Source organism: Gavialis gangeticus, unplaced genomic scaffold (assembly GCF_001723915.1).
Source record: "Gavialis gangeticus isolate Ggan-Ray unplaced genomic scaffold, GavGan_comp1, whole genome shotgun sequence".
Classification (NCBI taxonomy): Eukaryota; Metazoa; Chordata; order Crocodylia; family Gavialidae; genus Gavialis; species Gavialis gangeticus.
Genome location: NW_017728996.1, coordinates 46,303,476 through 46,321,171, shown reverse-complemented (window position 1 = coordinate 46,321,171; position 17,696 = coordinate 46,303,476). Strand labels below are relative to the sequence as shown.

Genomic DNA, 17,696 nt, shown 5'->3' with positions numbered 1-17,696 from the left:
GTCACTAATTGCTCTTTCTTGTTCAGTAGGGGTCCTACGCTGGCCTGCGCCTTCCTTTTACTCCCTACATACCTAAAAGAAGACTTTTTTGTTGTCTTTTATTTCTGTTGTCAGCCTCAGCTCTGTAGTTGCTTTGGCCTTTCTACCTGCCTCCCTGTAAGTGCAGGCCAAGTAGGTATACTCCTCCTTGGTAGCTTTCCAAGTTATAGTACAAGGCAGGGCAAAATATGGCCCACAGGCTGGATTTGGTCCACTTATTTGATCTTTTTTTTTTTTTATCTGGGTCACGGCTGCCCTGTGGTTCTTAGCTTGGAGCCAAGCCCTACTTGGGGCAGCCTGCACCACACTGCTGCTTGTGCCTTCCATGTGCCTGCTGATGACACTGCCCTGCACCCCAGCCACAGGCAGCGTGCACAGTGCTGCAGCTGCAGTCTCCTGGGTCCTGCTTGGCTCCTCCTCCTCCTTGTCTCTGCTGTGCCACTCTGGGCAGCAGGTAGCATGGTCATATGCGTAGCCAAGGCAAGGGGAGAAGCTGCAACTGGGCAGCTCCTGGCATAGTGTGCAGGGCTTCTGCTCCATCTCCTAACCACCTTCCACTTAACCACCCAGCATAATGAGCAGCCACCTGCAAGTGAAAGGCAGCCCTGCCAGGAAGCTGTGCACTTTGGCCAGGGCTGGGGCAGTGCCATTGGTGGGTGCAAGGTAGGTGCAGGCAGGAGCATGGCATGGGATCAGCTGTGTGTGGAGCACCATTGGGGCAGCAGTGGGCTGGATAGGGGTGGGGATACACCACACCTGCACTCATGTGCTCTCTGCCCCACCCAAGCTGGTTTCTGGGACCTAGCATGCAAGCAACACCCCCCCCCCCCCCCCCACACACACACACATTATACAAGAGTAAAACTTTTATTATACAGTTTGTTTTTATCTATAATTTGTTAAAATGATATGTTCTGAAAGATTTTGTGTGAGGCTGTCAACAACTTGCCAAAACTCGTTAAGTGGTCCACCAACCAAAATAACTGCCAATCCCTGTTACAGCAACTCAGGCTGTATAACAAAAATGAAGCTAGGGTTTTAGCAGCAATAGCATGGGAAGGTAAGCCTGGATAAAAAGGGTACACAAGTTAGATTACACTGAGATGGCATGGAAAAGATAGTTGCACTGTCATTTTGTGGAAGAAAACGGCTCTAATAGATGGAATTTGAGCTGCTGGTTGAACACCAGAAAAGAGAGATCAGTTCAGATGGAGACAACGATAGGCTAGAGTTATTCTTACACACATGCTATTTGAGACCCTGGAAGTAGATTTGGTTGTCAAGAGATTATAGACAGATGGAAACTTGAATACTGTGCTGATCCACATAAAGGAAGAAATAGCAAACACGATGAGAGACCCTGAGAATCCTGCCAAAAAAAAGCCAACAGGGACAGTGATTGTTGTTGAAGAAAGGATTGTTTGGTGGGGAAAATCATTTAATTCTTGATACAGCTTTAGTATCAGGTTTAAGTTGTTCAAAATGCGTAGTCAAGTATAGGGTTAACAAAGTGCATTACAAAATTTCCGGAGCTGCTTTCTGTGTAAATCTTGATCCATTTGGTTCAGTAATAGAATGATAAACTTATTTGAGCATCTGCTGGGGTCTTTAATCAATACAAAACATCTCTACCAATGATAGGTAAAGTAATAGGGTTGATGAACTTCCAGGGATCTAAACTTTTCCCAACAAATAATTAACTGTTGCTGCCATATTTTAACACTGCATATGCTTTGCATGCTTTCCCTTGCTTGTTTACAAATGTACTTTTTCTAAACTTGTTTTCTAAAGCTACAGAATGAACAAACCATACAGCTGATTCAAAGGGACAAGCTACCACTCAGAACAGGGGTCTCAGGAAATCCTTTTGGTCGACTCCATTCTGGCCTCAGAGTATAGGCGCCTAGCACAGATAAATGTATCATTAACAACTGCCTGGTTGTGTTCTGAGAAAACAAATTCTGTTAGGTTGTTCTGACCTGTATTGGTGGGTTACCATGGCATTGGCAAATGTATTGGTGGGTTACCATGAAGAAGTCTATGTGAAGTAGCAGTCTGATTTAAACTAACATCAGCACAAGTAGTCTTAAGTTCCACTTTTCTGTCATCCTTTGTCCAGAAAAAGGTTGCTTTAAAAAATAGCTGTTTTGTATGAGAAACTTTTTGTGAAGATTTTACTGAGTTCCTTTTAATACAGAAGCTCACACATAAGCTACAAAGTAGCTTAGTTGCAAGATACTTTGAACAAATTTCAGAGTAAGATCTTACAACCTCTAATCTTTCACCAGTTCTAGGTTTTAATGCCTTGGTGTATGCAAAAAGGAAAAGGAATATTTTAAACCCTGTTACAACCTATTAGTCTCTGGCAAGCCGTGTGCTGAGGAGGCCAATTCAAAGAAGCTAGGGTAGTTTGGTTAGTTCTTAAGGAACAAAATTACCTAATTGTATACTAAATAATCTGTTTCTTGTCAGCCTTGTATTATGCCCTTTACTATTTGCAAAATTATATAGAAGAAATATGTGGAAACAGTCTTTCTAGTGTTTGGCCAGTTTTTTTCATTTGACTTTTTACTCTTAGTCTTGTACCATCCTAGAAACTTTTTTTCCATCATAAATCTGCACAATCTCATTTTTGATTTACCAAGTTCCTTCTTCCATGTACTGATAAATATACATAGAAGTGTAGCACTTAAATACCTCCCTGCAAGGCTAATCAGTGTGTTTTTTCTGGATTTATCTTTCTATGTTACTTGAGTCAGCAGTGTCTTGATAAGAGGGGGTATGCAAACAAATTTGAGCCTCTTATTGCAAGTTTCAATGATGTTGGCGTTGGTGCTTGTTGCAGTTGAGTAGTTCAATTGGTAACAAAGCCTTGGACATTTCAAAGCAATGCTTATGAAATTGAAACATACAGTTCATATAACTGACATCTATTTAACTGGTTCTGGTTTTACATTAAGGAATTTTACTATGATAAAATGACACCTTTTTGGAACATTTGTTTTCTTATGTATTGAGTTGTATCTAACTTAAGTGAACAGAAACTTCTGTTAATTCTCTCTAGTGCTAACGTTGGTGCCAGTGTGGGGCTGAGAAGGTGCTAGAATATTTTCTGATTTTGCTAACTTCTGCAACTATTACTGCAAGTCTTTCTTGGTGTTATGAGTGCCAAAAACCAGAATCTGGTTCTTTACAATATCAAGTTGTTTACCTGGTTAGCTTTTTGAGTGGTAAGTAGTGGAACTTCACAGCATTATAATAGTTGCTCTTCTCAGATTAATCATGTATTAAGAAGTCACTTCAAATTTGGGCATTAAAGATTTTGTTTTAATCACACCACATAATTTACTTTGCCATTCAAAATGTCTAAGACTCTGTAGACAGTTTGATAAACCTTTTTTTTTTTTTTTTATAGCTCTTGGCTCTTCTCTGCCATGTTGATACCTAATGTTTTGAAGAAGTTGCAGAAAACATGAAGCAGCAACATGACCTCAATACACCTGGATAAAACAGGAATTTTTGGAAGCTATTGACTGTAAACTAACTTGACAGTTCTGTTCTCAAGAACTTTGCAAATGCTTAAAAGCTGTGTGCAAAACCAACTTGAGTGCCTACAGCTACAACACCAGTTAGGAAAAAGCTTTCCTTTTAGGAAAGGATCACTGGCAATTCCAAGGACACAAGCTGTGCAGGTCAATTGCTCTATTGCCTTGTGCAAAAAGGTATCGGGGAAGTCATCAGTGTTTTGTTACTGTAGTGAAACTTGTGCTTTCAAAATATTTCTTGAAATGTGCTTTGAGAAGCACTATTTGATTGGCTTTTAGACCAGCATTTAGCCTTTATTTGTTTAAAGCATCTGGTGCAGATAATGCTGATCTTAAGGTGAAAACCAAAAATAAGCTGTGAAAACTATACCATCTAACAAATTGCTGAGACCATGATGTATAGTTGACAACAGCTATGCAGCCACAATTTCAACTCTCTAATGACTCTTTAAATGTACAATCATACAGTCTAGCACTGCTTGTACGAAATAGTTTCTCTCTTTTTCTCCCACCATAGAAAAATCCTAACTGAAAAGCAGCAGAGAAAGACAAAGAGGCTCTCAAATGCTGCTGATTTCAGTATTTGCACTATTTCCATGCCTGGTGACAGCTGCAGCTGTGTGTTCCCTCTAGGACCTTTCAAAATAGCATATTTCTGACAAGCATTTTAATCCTCTTGAAGTGTGGGACGGATGACATCACTGGCACATCATTCATGTTTCATTGCTAAGCAACACTTAACAATGTGCTACCCTTTGGTTCTTCACTTTTCACCCAGAATATGCATACCTTTGTTCCGTTGTGATACATAACAACATGCCATTAATTTAGAATTGGATTAGCACTAGTTTTATTTGCTGTGTGAAGTGCCTCATTTTTTGCCCTTGCCCTGAGTGATTTCTGCTTCCTCATTGTCTTGGGATGGGTACATCATGCTATTCTCCATCTTTTCATATTCAGTGTTGTATGAGTGTGAACTTACTAGATGTCCCAAGAGCTCTGTTAGCTCCACTTGAGCTAGGAATAGAAAGTAAGGCTGTACAAAGCGACACCATTCCGTTTTGCCTTGAGGTTCAACAGAATAGTGTTTCGTACTGAATTTAATTTCTAGTTGAAACAGCTGTTCTGTTCCATTCCATCAAAACAAAGGCTGTTTCAATGCTGTTTTGAGTTTTGCCCGGGGTGGCAGGCAGCCCAGCTAGGCTGACTTCCCATCCCCAGCGCTACATCGTGCTGGGGGTGGGAGGCAGCTCAGCTGGGCTGCTTCCCAGTCCCCCATGCTGGTGCTACATCACGCAAAACAACTTTTGAAATGTTTTGACCAGTCTTGTTTTGTTTTGAGGCTATTTCGACAGCCTTCATTTCATTCCGATTTTGCTGTTTTGACCTCTAAATTGGTCGAAACAGTGTCGGAATGAAACGGTTGGTGAAATTTCTCACAGTCCTAATAGAAAGGTATAGGGATGAAATATTTTATCCACGGCCACTTGCTGTGCCAGCAGCAGAGCCGGGATTAGAATTTGACTCCTGTATCTTGACTCCATGATAGTTACTTAAAGGCTACTGCAAATGTAATCCTGCAGTTGAATTTTTCTGAATATTCTGCATCTTTAAAGTCTTTACCAGTTGAAACTTAACATTTCAAAGATTTAAGAGGGAAATAACTTTGATTCCTTGTGCATTTAATGGGATTTTCTGTATTGTTAGTCATTTTTGTGCTATAAGTGAGAGGAGACAACTTAAAGCATTTCCGAAGTAAATGTGGGTGGGGAGCTTGGGTTGGTGCAGCACCTGGAATTACTTGTTGCTCACTTTACAAAGCTAACATTTATTAAAACTTTAGTTTTGCATAGCTTTTAAAGTTGATCTCTTTACTAACCCTGTTTCTCTGATTTATTTTCTTTTTTTCTTTTAAGGAAATTCAGAATTTGAGCAGTATGTTTTCATACTCAAGGCAATAGGACATATGACACTTAAAATGACTTCATGCCTGTGGAGAAAATACTGATCTTCATTAAAAAGCATGTGACATGGGGTAGTTCTAGAACAGCCTCTGAAACTGTTCTGGGAGAGGGAACTTCTGTACTTTAATATTGAAGTCTTGCATAGCTGATATCTCATAGATGACTTGTTCCTAACTTCTGCGTTCATCACAATCTAGGCTAAGAGAAATGTTGTGCCTAGCAATCCAACATTTTGAGTTTTCTATTTGTGTGGCTTCTGTTACCAGACTTGTTGATTTTGAGAGTGACAGTTAAAATGGCTTGCTGATGCTTTTAATGATGCTGTTTTACGACCTGATCAGAAAGTGAAGTCAGTTGGTGTAATTACTTTATCCTTACTCATATTAATTACAATAATAACATCTTGGAAGTGCTATTAACCTTTTTATGTACTTCAACGTACCACTTAACTTGAGGGTTTTGGGTTTACTGACATGGATGGGAGGAAGGAGGTTTTACAGAGCAGATAGTTTTTTCTTATCTCTTGGGAAAGAGTTTGAGGAAGTTCTTGATATACTATCTTTTTATGTAAATAAACCTGCTGAGTTGCCTGTAAAATTGTAGGAGTCATCTTCTATTTGGACTCCAGCATCAAGATGACATCATATGTGTGCCAGTTTGGAATTGATAGAATAGCAGGAGTGATGTTGAAAACAAGTCTTAGCATTCCTCTGCTGCTGAGCTAGGGTAATTCATAGGTAAAATGATTTTCCTGCATTTCCCAACTGATTAGTTCATATTGGTTCTTTTGAGAAGTAAGTCCTATAGATGTGTGAATATACAATATGCCCCTAATGTAGTTAATGACTGAGGTTTTTGTTTATATTGTTCATGATAACCTTTATTTGGTGGACTGTAGTTCATGGTTTCTTTTTTAAGATAATACTGTGTATAGGCTTCACAAAAGGATTTTTGGTTTTAATTTTTGAACTTGTTCATTTTTGTCTCTGACTGGATAAAGATGCTAGCTGTATATGTATGTGCTTTATTCTGACTAGAAATAAATTAATATACTGCACCTCAGCTGTTAGCTAGCAAAATCTAAGAAAGCAGTACAGCTCGCAGTACAAAATAATTTCTGTCTCTGAAAGAAGACATTTCTGATGTTATATTCAAAAGAAGATTGCTGAGACTATCAGCAATATCTGGAAATATAGATGCTATCACTGGTTTGGGCAATCCAAATTTGATTAATGGGACATGCCTTTGGTAAGGAAGAAAGGATTGCAGTGTTCATAGGAGTTTCTCTGTTCCTTAACTAAAAATATGTCTTTCTGGGGAACAATGGAGACTAGGTTGAAGTTAGACTTGTTAAAGGTGGAACTGGGTAACTTCCACTTTTTCCTGAACTAGGCATATTCTATACCAGTAAAGTAGTGCCTAAGTTATATCAATGAGGGTTGCAGCTATAGGAATAAACACTTGCTGAGCTACTCATCTGTGAAATAGCTACTGGTAGAGCATTATGGAGGAAAAACAGTGGAATTTAGGGTATGTCATGGATCTAACTAGGATCTTTTGTTTTTGTAGGCAGCAGCAGGCATTCTGTGCTATGTGGGAGCCTATGTTTTCATTACCTATGATGATTATGATCACTTCTTTGAAGATGTCTATACACTTATTCCAGCAGTCATCATCATAGCTGTGGGGACGCTTCTGTTTATTATTGGACTTATTGGTTGCTGTGCTACAATTCGTGAAAGTCGTTGTGGACTTGCCACTGTAAGTTGCTGCTTTTTCTTTTTTCATAACACTCTTGAAGCTTATACTGTGGTAGTAATGTATATTTGACATTCTGAGTTTGATTTGCAAAAATTCACTGTGTTTTGTAAAACTAGATGAAATTGCATTCTTGCCTATTTTTGTCCTAAAAGTATTAAGTTTTCTGTGGGGGGAGGGGGGGGAATAAAATGGTGTCTAATCTTAATATTATACTTTATCAATTTTTGTGCTTCAGAACTTTGCTGATCTGCCCAAAGCAAGCTGGATGTCTTTTGTGAACTTTTTTGATGGTACATTTGCTAAATTATTTGTGCTTTTAAGCTATTCTCTAGGGATTAAATTGGTTGTTATCTTGCTTAAATCATAGGGTTGTCAATTAATCTCTGCCAATGTGCATAATTGGCGCAAGAACCAATTAATGCATTACACTTAATGCATTAATCACGCACGTGGTTTTGGAGCCTGAGTTGCCCTGCACTGCTACAGTTGTCACCACCTCAGAGCCACCCTGTGGGGCAGCAGTGGCAGTGCAGGGGAGCTGTAGGCAGCATGGGGACCCACAGGCCTGGAGGCAGGTCATGCTGGAACTCCTACATGGTTCTGACCTGCCCCAAGCCCGAGCTGTAGGTCCTGAGGGTGCCAGGCAGCCTTGCTGCAATGAGTCCCAGGGACCTGGGCTCTGGGCAGCTGCAGCAAAGGCAGGGAGGGAAAAGGGCACACCTGTGCCTGGGCAGCTCCACAGAGAACCCACTTAAATTAGGCATCCTCCAAGGGCTTGTATGGGTTCCCCCTACCCAGGTTCCAAACCCCAAATACACCCCCCCCCCCAACCTTAGAAAGTACCTGCATAATTTGAAGCTTTTCTATGCATAATCTTGAGTTTTTAGCTGTGCAGTTTTAAAATCTTGACTCAATTGCAACTAGCTTTTGTAATTGTGCAACTAATTGCAATTAAACTTTTTCATCATTTGACAGTCCTACTAAAACTTACTTTCTAGAGTAGAAGGTAATCAAAGGTTGCCTCTGCTTCTCGCAGGTTAGGTCAGGGTAAGATTGTGCTCCTTTTAAATTAGAAGTTCATTTTGCAGCGGTGGGAGCCTCCCCTGTACTCCCTGGACGAGCCACTCATGGCTCCATCCCTCGCCCTGCGTGACCCTGGCTGGGCAGTCCTGGCCCCACTCTGTCTTCTTCACCAAGGGTCCTCAGTTTGTCCATCCCCTTCCCCCTTCTTTCTCTCACCCTGCCCCTTCCTCCCCCAGCAGACTTACCAACTGGATGCTGCTCTCCAAGCTGCTGGCCTTGCATATTGGCAGTCGGATCATTATTGGCTGATATGACTCGTTAATAATCGGCCATCAGTATGGACCCAAAAAATCTTTGTGCACCCCTAATTTTTTTAGTTGAACCTGACTAGAGATGCACTTAATAAACTACATGGCTTATTTCAGAGTATTTATCAAGTTAGCATATCAGCATTTCTAGATAATATACTGTAGAGGCAGTGTGTGAGCTATCAAAAAGTATGTCAATAAAGCTGTGTGTTCTGGGATTTTTTTCTGTTTACAAAAATATTTTGGGTTGTATCTTTCAGTTTGTGATCATCCTCCTTCTGGTTTTTATCACTGAAGTTGTAGTAGTGGTTCTGGGATACATCTACAGAGCAAAGGTAATGAAAAGTGCCTTCTAAATTCCAAAACAAGTTTTAATTGTAATCAAAGTCCTAGAAATGTAAACACTTCATCTGCTGTGAATACACTATATTTGAGGATTATTTGTCACTGCTACTGGCTATCGAATTATTCTAACAAAATCTTAACATAGAAAAATAGCAAATAAAGATGCAATCATTTAACTTCATAGCAAATTTTTTTTAATATACTGCTTGTAGATGGCTAGATGTAAATAGGTCTGGGGCTTGACAAGGGTAGGTTTAGCTGGTAGTATGCCAAAAACCATGCATAACTTGTAGCAGTAAATAGTATAATTCTTTCTAAGTAAAAATTGGAACCTTCTGGGTTCTTTGTACCTAGAAACTCCTAAATTCTAATACTGGCTGTGCCTGACTTATTGTGTGCTGCATGGAAACTCTTTTTTTTACAAATAAGGCATAGAGAGATTTACCTCCTCTGGCTTAATGTAAAAACTTTGTAATTAGCATAAGCAGGCATAGCTTGTTGTAATAAAGTGCATGTGGGATATTTTGACACTTTATTTACTATGGTATTTTAAAAAGCTTCACCTTACTTCTGCCTTCTCTACTGGTATAAAAGGAAAAGTCAGTGATTCTTGATGGTTCTGATCATTTCTATTAATAAAAGAGCCCTAGGGATGAGTATACAAAGTAATATGGTGTAAGGCTTCTTGTATTTTTTAGTGCAAAAAAATCCCTAAAACTGCTCAAGTTGGGTGTTCAAAGTCATTGGTGACAACGCATAGGGGGTCCTGCTAGCAGCTGCTGCCGAATCTCCTAATTGGCCAGGCTAGGCCCATCCCCTGCCCACCCCAGCTCTTGGTTTAAAACAAAAACCCTGACTCGGCGGGTGCTGCCGGGCAGGGGAGTAATCCCCACTGCTCCAGGCTGCATGGGCGGCTCTGCGAAGTAGGTGGGGGTTGGAGGGCTGGCAGGGGTCTCCGCCATGCTCCCCTTCCCCCACCCCCTGCTGCAGCCACCAGTGACTGCCTGAATCATCAAAGCTCTCCAAATCTTTTCTGAAGATTCGGAGAGCTTTAAATTGATTCAGACCTTTAATTTGGTCCCCTGATTCAATTCTGATTTGAAGATTTGGCCACTGAATTGGGCTGAATCTCCTTTAAATCAAATCGCCACCCAAAGCTTTGCCCAGCCCTAGTAAAGAAGTACAAAGAAATGAAGATCCGAAGTGATGGCAGAAATGCCTTGTCACAAGCTTCCACAACAGTGGGTGATAAAAGACAGGGCAATAATTCTTAAGTGAGACTGAGTGTAATAGATTATTTGATGAAGTTGGCATTGTGCCTTGTCAAATAATGGTGTAACACTTAACCTACAAATAACTTGAAACTTTCCAACTTGTTTTTTAAGCCCTAAGGGTCATGGGTGCAATTTATAGGCTTAAACTTCTCTGGTGCAACGTGCCATTTGCCTTATTACAAGCATGGTTGTTCAGACTGACCACAATCAAAGATTCTTACTTTTTTTTTAAGGGCTATCCTATATTGGAGAATAAATTTCCTTGGATGGCAACGGAGGCAATTGGGATTAACCAGGCTCTGTTCCTGGACAAAGTTTAATGGAAGCTTTCTTCACATCTGCTGTAGCCTGAGTTTTTAAAACCTCATTCCTTTGGAGGTCAAGATGTCTGACACCTGCTCTAGAAGAGCAGGTCCATATACAAATGTATTAAAATAAAATGCAATTTGAAATTGGTGTGCCTCTTTCTGGTGCAAATTTTATACATGGATGCATTTCAGCATAAATTACTAGGGGGAATCGAGTTCAAAGCAAGTAAAACCAAACTTGGCTAAATCAACTTACTTCAAAATCAGTTTCCACGTGGGCTAAATTGGTTTTAATTTGCATCTCTTTCTGTGAATTATTTTCTCTTCTGGGAAAGAGAATACCCTAAAATCACTTCAGTCTGACCAAGCTGTTTTAGTGCAAGGGTTTAATCTTCCCACACTTACTGCTACAAGGTACTTTCTTAGAAGAGTTTTACTGATATTACTTTTTTAAATCCGTAGAAGAATAATGCATGCTTAAGTAATTTTTAAGAATTGCCTCAAAGTACAAACACTGTAGGTGTACAGTTCTGTAATTCAGGGCTGCTTAGAGTATATGCTGAATTTCTAGAAAATGTATCCTTGTTGCTTGTAACTTAATTACAAGCTGCTTGAGTCCGGCTTCTAGAACAATTTTTTTTCTCTAAAAGGTAGAGATTCATAACTTTATCATGGGGAAGAGTATTAGTGGTTGCGCAAAACTAATTTCTAACATGTCTTGCATCATTTTTTTGTCATTGGCTGTGTCCTTTCTGTGGTTAGAGATCATTCCTCACCTTAGATGTTGCTGTATAGGGGTTGCTGCCATGATCACTTAACAATAAGAGTTAGGTGGCATTGACAGGGAAAGCAATGCTCTGTAGCTTGCCCTAGAAGAGAACTTGGTTGCTATCTTAGAAAAGCCACAAGCAAGCTTTGAAGACTTCCTGCCAAATACCTCCATCAGCTCTTCCAATAGTCTGAGAAGCACAAATACAGAATGGGGTAGGACGAGGTAAGGAAACTCACAGGCTGAAGACATGAAGTTGGCAGCTGGTTATTGTGAGGCGCAGGCACTGTTACTCGCATTTCAAAGCGATCACAACTGTTAATACCTTACAGCCTTTCAAAAGGATCTGCTAAGCCATATGCTTTACTAATGTATTGACTTATTCAATTTTACCTCTACCAGAAACTCAGTCTATCAGCCTGGAGGAGGGTATCTCCTTTTCTGTGGAGAACAGGCAAACAAAATCATAGAAAATTATGATTAGAAGGGACCTCAGGAGGTCAACCCTCTGCTCAAAGCAGGACCATCCCCAACTAGATCATCCCAGCCAAGATTGTCTAGCTGGGTCTTAACCTCCAAGGATGGAGATTCGACAACCTCTCTGGGTAACCTGTTCCAGTGCTTTGCTACCCTCCTAATGAGAGGCTCTTTTTAGAGGTGCACTGATACATTGGTCTGATATCAGATTGGCACTGATATAAAGACAATTTTCTTTACTGCAAATCAGCCTAATTTGGCCAATAAATTCTCTGCATGCACCACAACAAACTTACCAGCTGGACACAGCTGTATCAGAAATTGGATTGGTATTGGCTGACATGCCTTGTTAAAAATCGGCTATCTGTATCAGCCCCCAAAATCTCTATTGGTGCACCCCTACTTTTTAAATATCTAACCCAAACCTCCCTTGCTGCAACTTGACGGTTGCTCCTTGTTCTGTCATCTGCCACTACTGAGAACAGTCCAGCTCTATCCTTTTTGTAACCCCCCTTCAGGTAGTTGAAGGCTGCTATTAAATCCTTCCTCAGTCTTCTCTTCTCCAGACTAACTAAGCCCTGTTCTCTGTCTTTCCTCCAGAAATCATGTGACCCAGGCCCCTCACCATTTTTGTTGCCCTCTGCTGGACTTTTTCCAATTTGTCCACATCCTTTCTATAGGCAAGGGGTCCCAAAATTGGACACTGCTCCAGATATGGCTCTGTTAATGCTGTCTAATGGTGAACAATCACTTTTCTCTATCTACTGGCAGTAGGGTTGTGCAAAGCTTCGGTCCCTGATTCAATTCAGCCTGACTTCAGCGGCTGAATCTCCGAATCTGAGTTGATTTGGAAGACCCTTTAATCTCTCCTAATTGAATTGGGACTCAGACATAGAGACAGCTTTTAAATGTTTTTTTTTTTTCTACATACCTCTAGGTAGCAGGGGCTTGTGAATGCTGCAATACTGGGGTGCATGGAGCATCCCACAGAAGCGCGGGGGCTTTCCCTGCGTGCTGAGCATCAGACCCAGAAGTGGACCAGAAGCAGTTCTGGTCCACTTCCTGGTCTGCTGGAGAGCATGTGCTGGGGTGCCCCGCACTCCCCTGGCTCAGTGACTGGTGCCTCCTGGGTCTGGTGGGGGCACCCAGGATCCCTCGGCGGCCAATCGCTGAACCAGGGAGGCGCAGGGGTGAGACCCTGGCATGCTCCCTGGCAGACCCAGAAATGGACTAGAACTACTTCTGGTCCACTTCTGCATTTGCCACCAAGCACATGGAATACCCCCTGCGTCCCTGTGGGATGCTCCATGAGCCCCAGCATCACAACGATCATGAGCCACAGTTTTTTCTACTTGCCTTTCTCAAGGCAAGTAGAAAAAACTTTTAAAGCTGTGTCTGTCCAAATCAGTATCGAATGTTCAGAATTGGATTTGGCTAAATCAAATTGGGGACAGCTATCCCTGATTCAGGCCAAATCCAAATCAAAGGAGTATACAAAGTGGGCCCTATAACTGGCAGCACTCCTACTAATACAGCCCAATGCTGTGAAGAAGGTTAACAACAGGGGCATGTTTTTGGCTCGTACAGGTTTCCCTTGCTTTATGCTGTACATGTGTTCCTGGAAAACAGCACATAACTTAAATTCACACAAAGGGAACCTGCTTTACCATGTAACAAATAGGGATACGTTCCAAGACCTCAACTGTACTGACCCCCAAGCCCGTTTCTATCACTTTTCCCAAGACAGTTTTGGTACTTACCAAGAGCACGCAAGCACGTTACCATAATGGAAATGGTAACTACAGAAACACATGTCGCAGGCAATGAGCAAGGAGCACGGGTCCACACAGGAGACTATATTTTGATACACATCACTCCCGTGATGAACTTTGCAAAGCATCTGACTGGGCTTCTACCGCACTGATCACATAAGAGTAAATTTACCTTGCATATAACAAATTTTTGGTCCAAAAAGGGGTCATGGCATAAGAGTGAATTCGCACATACAGAACCCACATGAAGTGAGGGAAACCTGTATTTAGTTTGTCCACTTTTAATCCCCAGGTCCTTTTTCTGCAGAGCTGCTGCTTAGCCAATCAGTCCTCAGCCTGTACTAGTGCAAGGGAGTGTTCTGTCCTATGCACAGGACTTTGCACTTGTCCTTGTTGAATCCATGCTCTTAAAGGAAAGTGTTTCAAATTTAAATATGAATTGTAAATTGTGGTTGCCACAACTTCATAATAAAAGCAGTGATGGACACCTCGTAAATTTATTATGTGGAATAGCAGCACTGATGCTGTTTAACCTCCTGGATCCTTTGTAAGAGCTGTTTAACCTCATGTCCTGTAAAAACAAGCAAACAAACAAACAAAAAAAAAACCCGTTTCTTAATTATAGTTCTTAACCATTAATAATAGTGAATTAAGTGTCATGGTATTTGTGCAAAAGAAACCAGTCAGAATTCTGAGACCTTCATCCCTCAGTACACTTTAATCTGTAAAAGAGAATAATTAAGACTGAACTAAAAGGGCATTGCCTAGCTTACTAAATTTGTTATAGCCAAAAAAAGAAGTTACTAGGTTGCCCAGATCTTTAGTGCTTGGGCTAATAGCTTGATAATCCATTTGTGTGTGTTCTGTAGGTGGAGGATGAAGTTGATCACAGCATTCGGAAAGTGTACAATGCATACAATGGGACAAACCCTGATGCAGCCAGCCGTGCTATTGATTATGTACAGAGACAGGTGAGAACCAACATAATGAAATGTTTTATTGTAACTATCTCTTGGCATTGTACAAAGATGCCCTAACATAAAGCAATACCTGCTGCGTTGCTTTTCTTTTTGTATTCATAGTTTCATAGTTAGTAGGGTCGGAGGGGACCTGAGCAGATCATCAAGTCCAACCCCCTGCCATGGCACAAAAGAGTACTGGGGTCAAATGACCCCAGCAAGGTGATTGTCAAGCCTCGTCTTAAAGACCCCCAGGGTAGGACCTAGCACCACTTCGCTTGGAAGCTGGTTCCAGATCCTAGCCGCCCTGACAGTGAAGTAGCGTCTCCTGATGTCTAATCTGAATTTACCCTCTGCCAGCTTGTGACAGTTATTTCTAGTTACTCCTGGTAGTGCTTGGGGAAACAGGGACTCCCCCAATGCCTGCTGGTCCCCTCTGACTAGTTTGTAACAGGCCACTAGATCCCCCTCAGCCTTCCCTTCTGGAGGCTAAATAGGTTCAGGTCCCGTAGCCTGTCCTCATAGGGCCTGCTCTGCTGCCCCCGATCATGTGAGTAGCCCTCCTTTGGACCCTCTCCATGTTGTCCACATCCCTCTTGAAGTGCGGTGCCTAGAACTGGACACAGTACTCCAGCTGCGGCCTGACCAGTGCCTCATAGAGGGGGAGGATCACCTCCCTGGACCTGCTTGAGATGCGTCTGTGGATGTATGACAAGGTGCGGTTGGCCTTCCTGACTGCATCTCCACACTGCCTGCCCATATTCATCTTGGCAAACCAAATGACTCCAAGATTCTTTTCTGCCTCTGAGCTGATGAGAAGGGAGTTCCCCAGCCTGTAGGTATGATGCTGGTTCTTCCTCCCCAGGTGCATCACCTTGCACTTGTCAGTGTTGAATCCCATCCTAGTCTCATCCGCCCACCCCTGTAACCTGTCTAGGTCCGATTTGTAGCCTATCCCTTCGTTCTAATATGCCCACATCCCCCCACCCTCCACATCTTGGTGTCATCAGCAAATGAACAGGGTGCTTTTTACCCCCTCGTCCAAATCACTGATGAAGATGTTGAACAGTGCAGGCCCAAGGACTGAGCCCTAGGGGACCCTGCTGCCCACAACCCTCCAGGTTGAAAATGACCCATCCATCACCACTGTCTGGGTGCGGCCCTCCAGCCAGTTGGCAACCCTTTTGACTGTGTACGTGTTCACACCATGGTCCCCCAGTTTTTTAATGAGAACAGGGTGAGACAGTGTTGAAGACCTTCCAAAAGTCCAGGAAGATTACGTCCACTGTTACCCCTGCATCTAAGAATTTGGTGACCTGGTCGTAGAAGGCCACCAGGTTGGTCTGACAGGATCTGCCACTAATGAACCCGTATTGGTTGCCCCTAAGCATAATCTACCCTGCTGGCCCCTTGTGGACATGCCAGAATAATTCTCTCAATTCTGTCCACCCGACACCTTTGACAATATTTGAAAATTGAGCCTTGAAAATTACTTGTCCGTATATCATGGCTAAAGCTGAAGAATCTGGACAATTACACTTTTAATACTAACTAGAGACCTAGGCTGCCACATGACTGTCTTATAACTGCTTAAAACAAGTTTCATATGCAGTTTTCCTTTGTAACAGAGTACACTGGAAAGCACTTTTGTGTGTGCATCTATTTAACTTGGCTATGGAAATGAGGTTGCAATTGCTGGGAGGTGTTATTGACTTAAACCAAAGCCTTGTACTGTGAGCTAGAGCAGCGGTTCTCAACCTTTTTTGCACCAGGCCCCACTTGTAAACATCAATGGCTAGTCCTGACCCCGTTCCCCTCATTTCTAACGCGCTGCCCTTGCCTCCAGCCTCCCAGTGTGTTGGGTATGGGGAGGATCTAACCAGCCCCTGCAGGCTGGAACTCTGCCAGCCTCCAAGGGAAGGTTTATGGTTTCTCATGTCTTTCTCCTTTTAAAGGAGAATCCATTTTTAAAATGTGTTTGAAACCCTTTTGTATATTCTTGTGACCCAAAGATTGAGAATCGCTGATCAAGAGGATTTTCTAGGAACAAAAATGCCATCAGATTTGATTAAAAGATAGGGAATTCTAGTTTTCTTTATTACATGAAAGATTAGCTAACAGCCTGGTCTATATATTAGAACTTTAATCTGTGTGTGAAGGCCAGTGGTACTACTTGTGCAAGAGGCTCTTATTAAAATTCTCTCTTAAAATGGTGGGTTGATATGACAGCACAGTTTAGAAAAGGTAACTTCAATAACCCACAGATGTAGCTGGACTGTTGGTAACATCCCTGCAGACTACTGTCAAGACTAAGACCCATTATTTTTGGAGGAACAGGCCAGCCAGACGATGTTGCAGCAGTTATTACATTTGGTTCATGTTTCAAAGACATGTCCATCAACTGTAAGAACTGGTGCACATACCATTAGTTGAGAACACAAAGTTTCTCAACCTTTTTTGAACTTGAGACACCTCTCACGGGACTTGAGGCACCCTTCCATAACTTTCTAAAATTGACTGACACCTGGTTTCAAAAACTAATTTTATATATTACAGTGCTTGCCTCCTTGCACAGGGATTCTAACAGTAAATTCAGATCTCAATGCAGGTGTTTCATAGTTAGCTGCTAGGCTGTATGTCATAAAATTGTTTTGGGTTACAGTTCATACCAATCATGAACTAGCAGTATAAATTGCAATGGTTCCTTGCGAAGTTGTGGTTCTGTTTTTCCCAGAACAAAAACATCCAATCCAAATTCAGGGAGTGGCTGAATTCAGTGCTGCTTTTCTGCCACCAATTCAACAATCAATCCAACTGTACAGTATTCTGGGATAAACTGCTAGTATCTCTTATATGGAATGCTTTGTCCGTTGTCCTGGGATATATGATAAAGATGTCTGTACACTTGTACTTTGTCTTGGGATTAAATGATGTATCCTGGGATAAATAGAGAGTCAGTCTGCACTCAATTTGGAAAAAATATTTTTACTGAGTTGAAGAGAACAATTGTGATTTAATGTCTCTAATAAGCAGCATCTCTAAAGTATGTCTTGATTTAAGGAATTGAGGTTGGTGTTGCTGGGGGGCGGTAGAGTAGGTTGTGAGAGACCTGGTGGCTTTTTACCTGTCCCTTTTTTTTTCCCCCCCCCCCC

At 41.7% G+C, this 17,696-nt stretch overlaps 1 protein-coding gene across 1 annotated transcript in view; it reads left to right on the top strand.

Moving 5' to 3' along the window:
- Positions 1-17,696, top strand: part of TSPAN3 (tetraspanin 3) — a 49,506-nt gene that overhangs the window by 9,767 nt on the left and 22,043 nt on the right. The window contains exons 2-4 of the mRNA XM_019504429.1: positions 7,118-7,309; positions 8,901-8,975; positions 14,455-14,556. Coding sequence (XP_019359974.1) covers positions 7,118-7,309; positions 8,901-8,975; positions 14,455-14,556 — 369 coding nt within the window. The remainder of the gene's footprint in view (positions 1-7,117; positions 7,310-8,900; positions 8,976-14,454; positions 14,557-17,696) is intronic.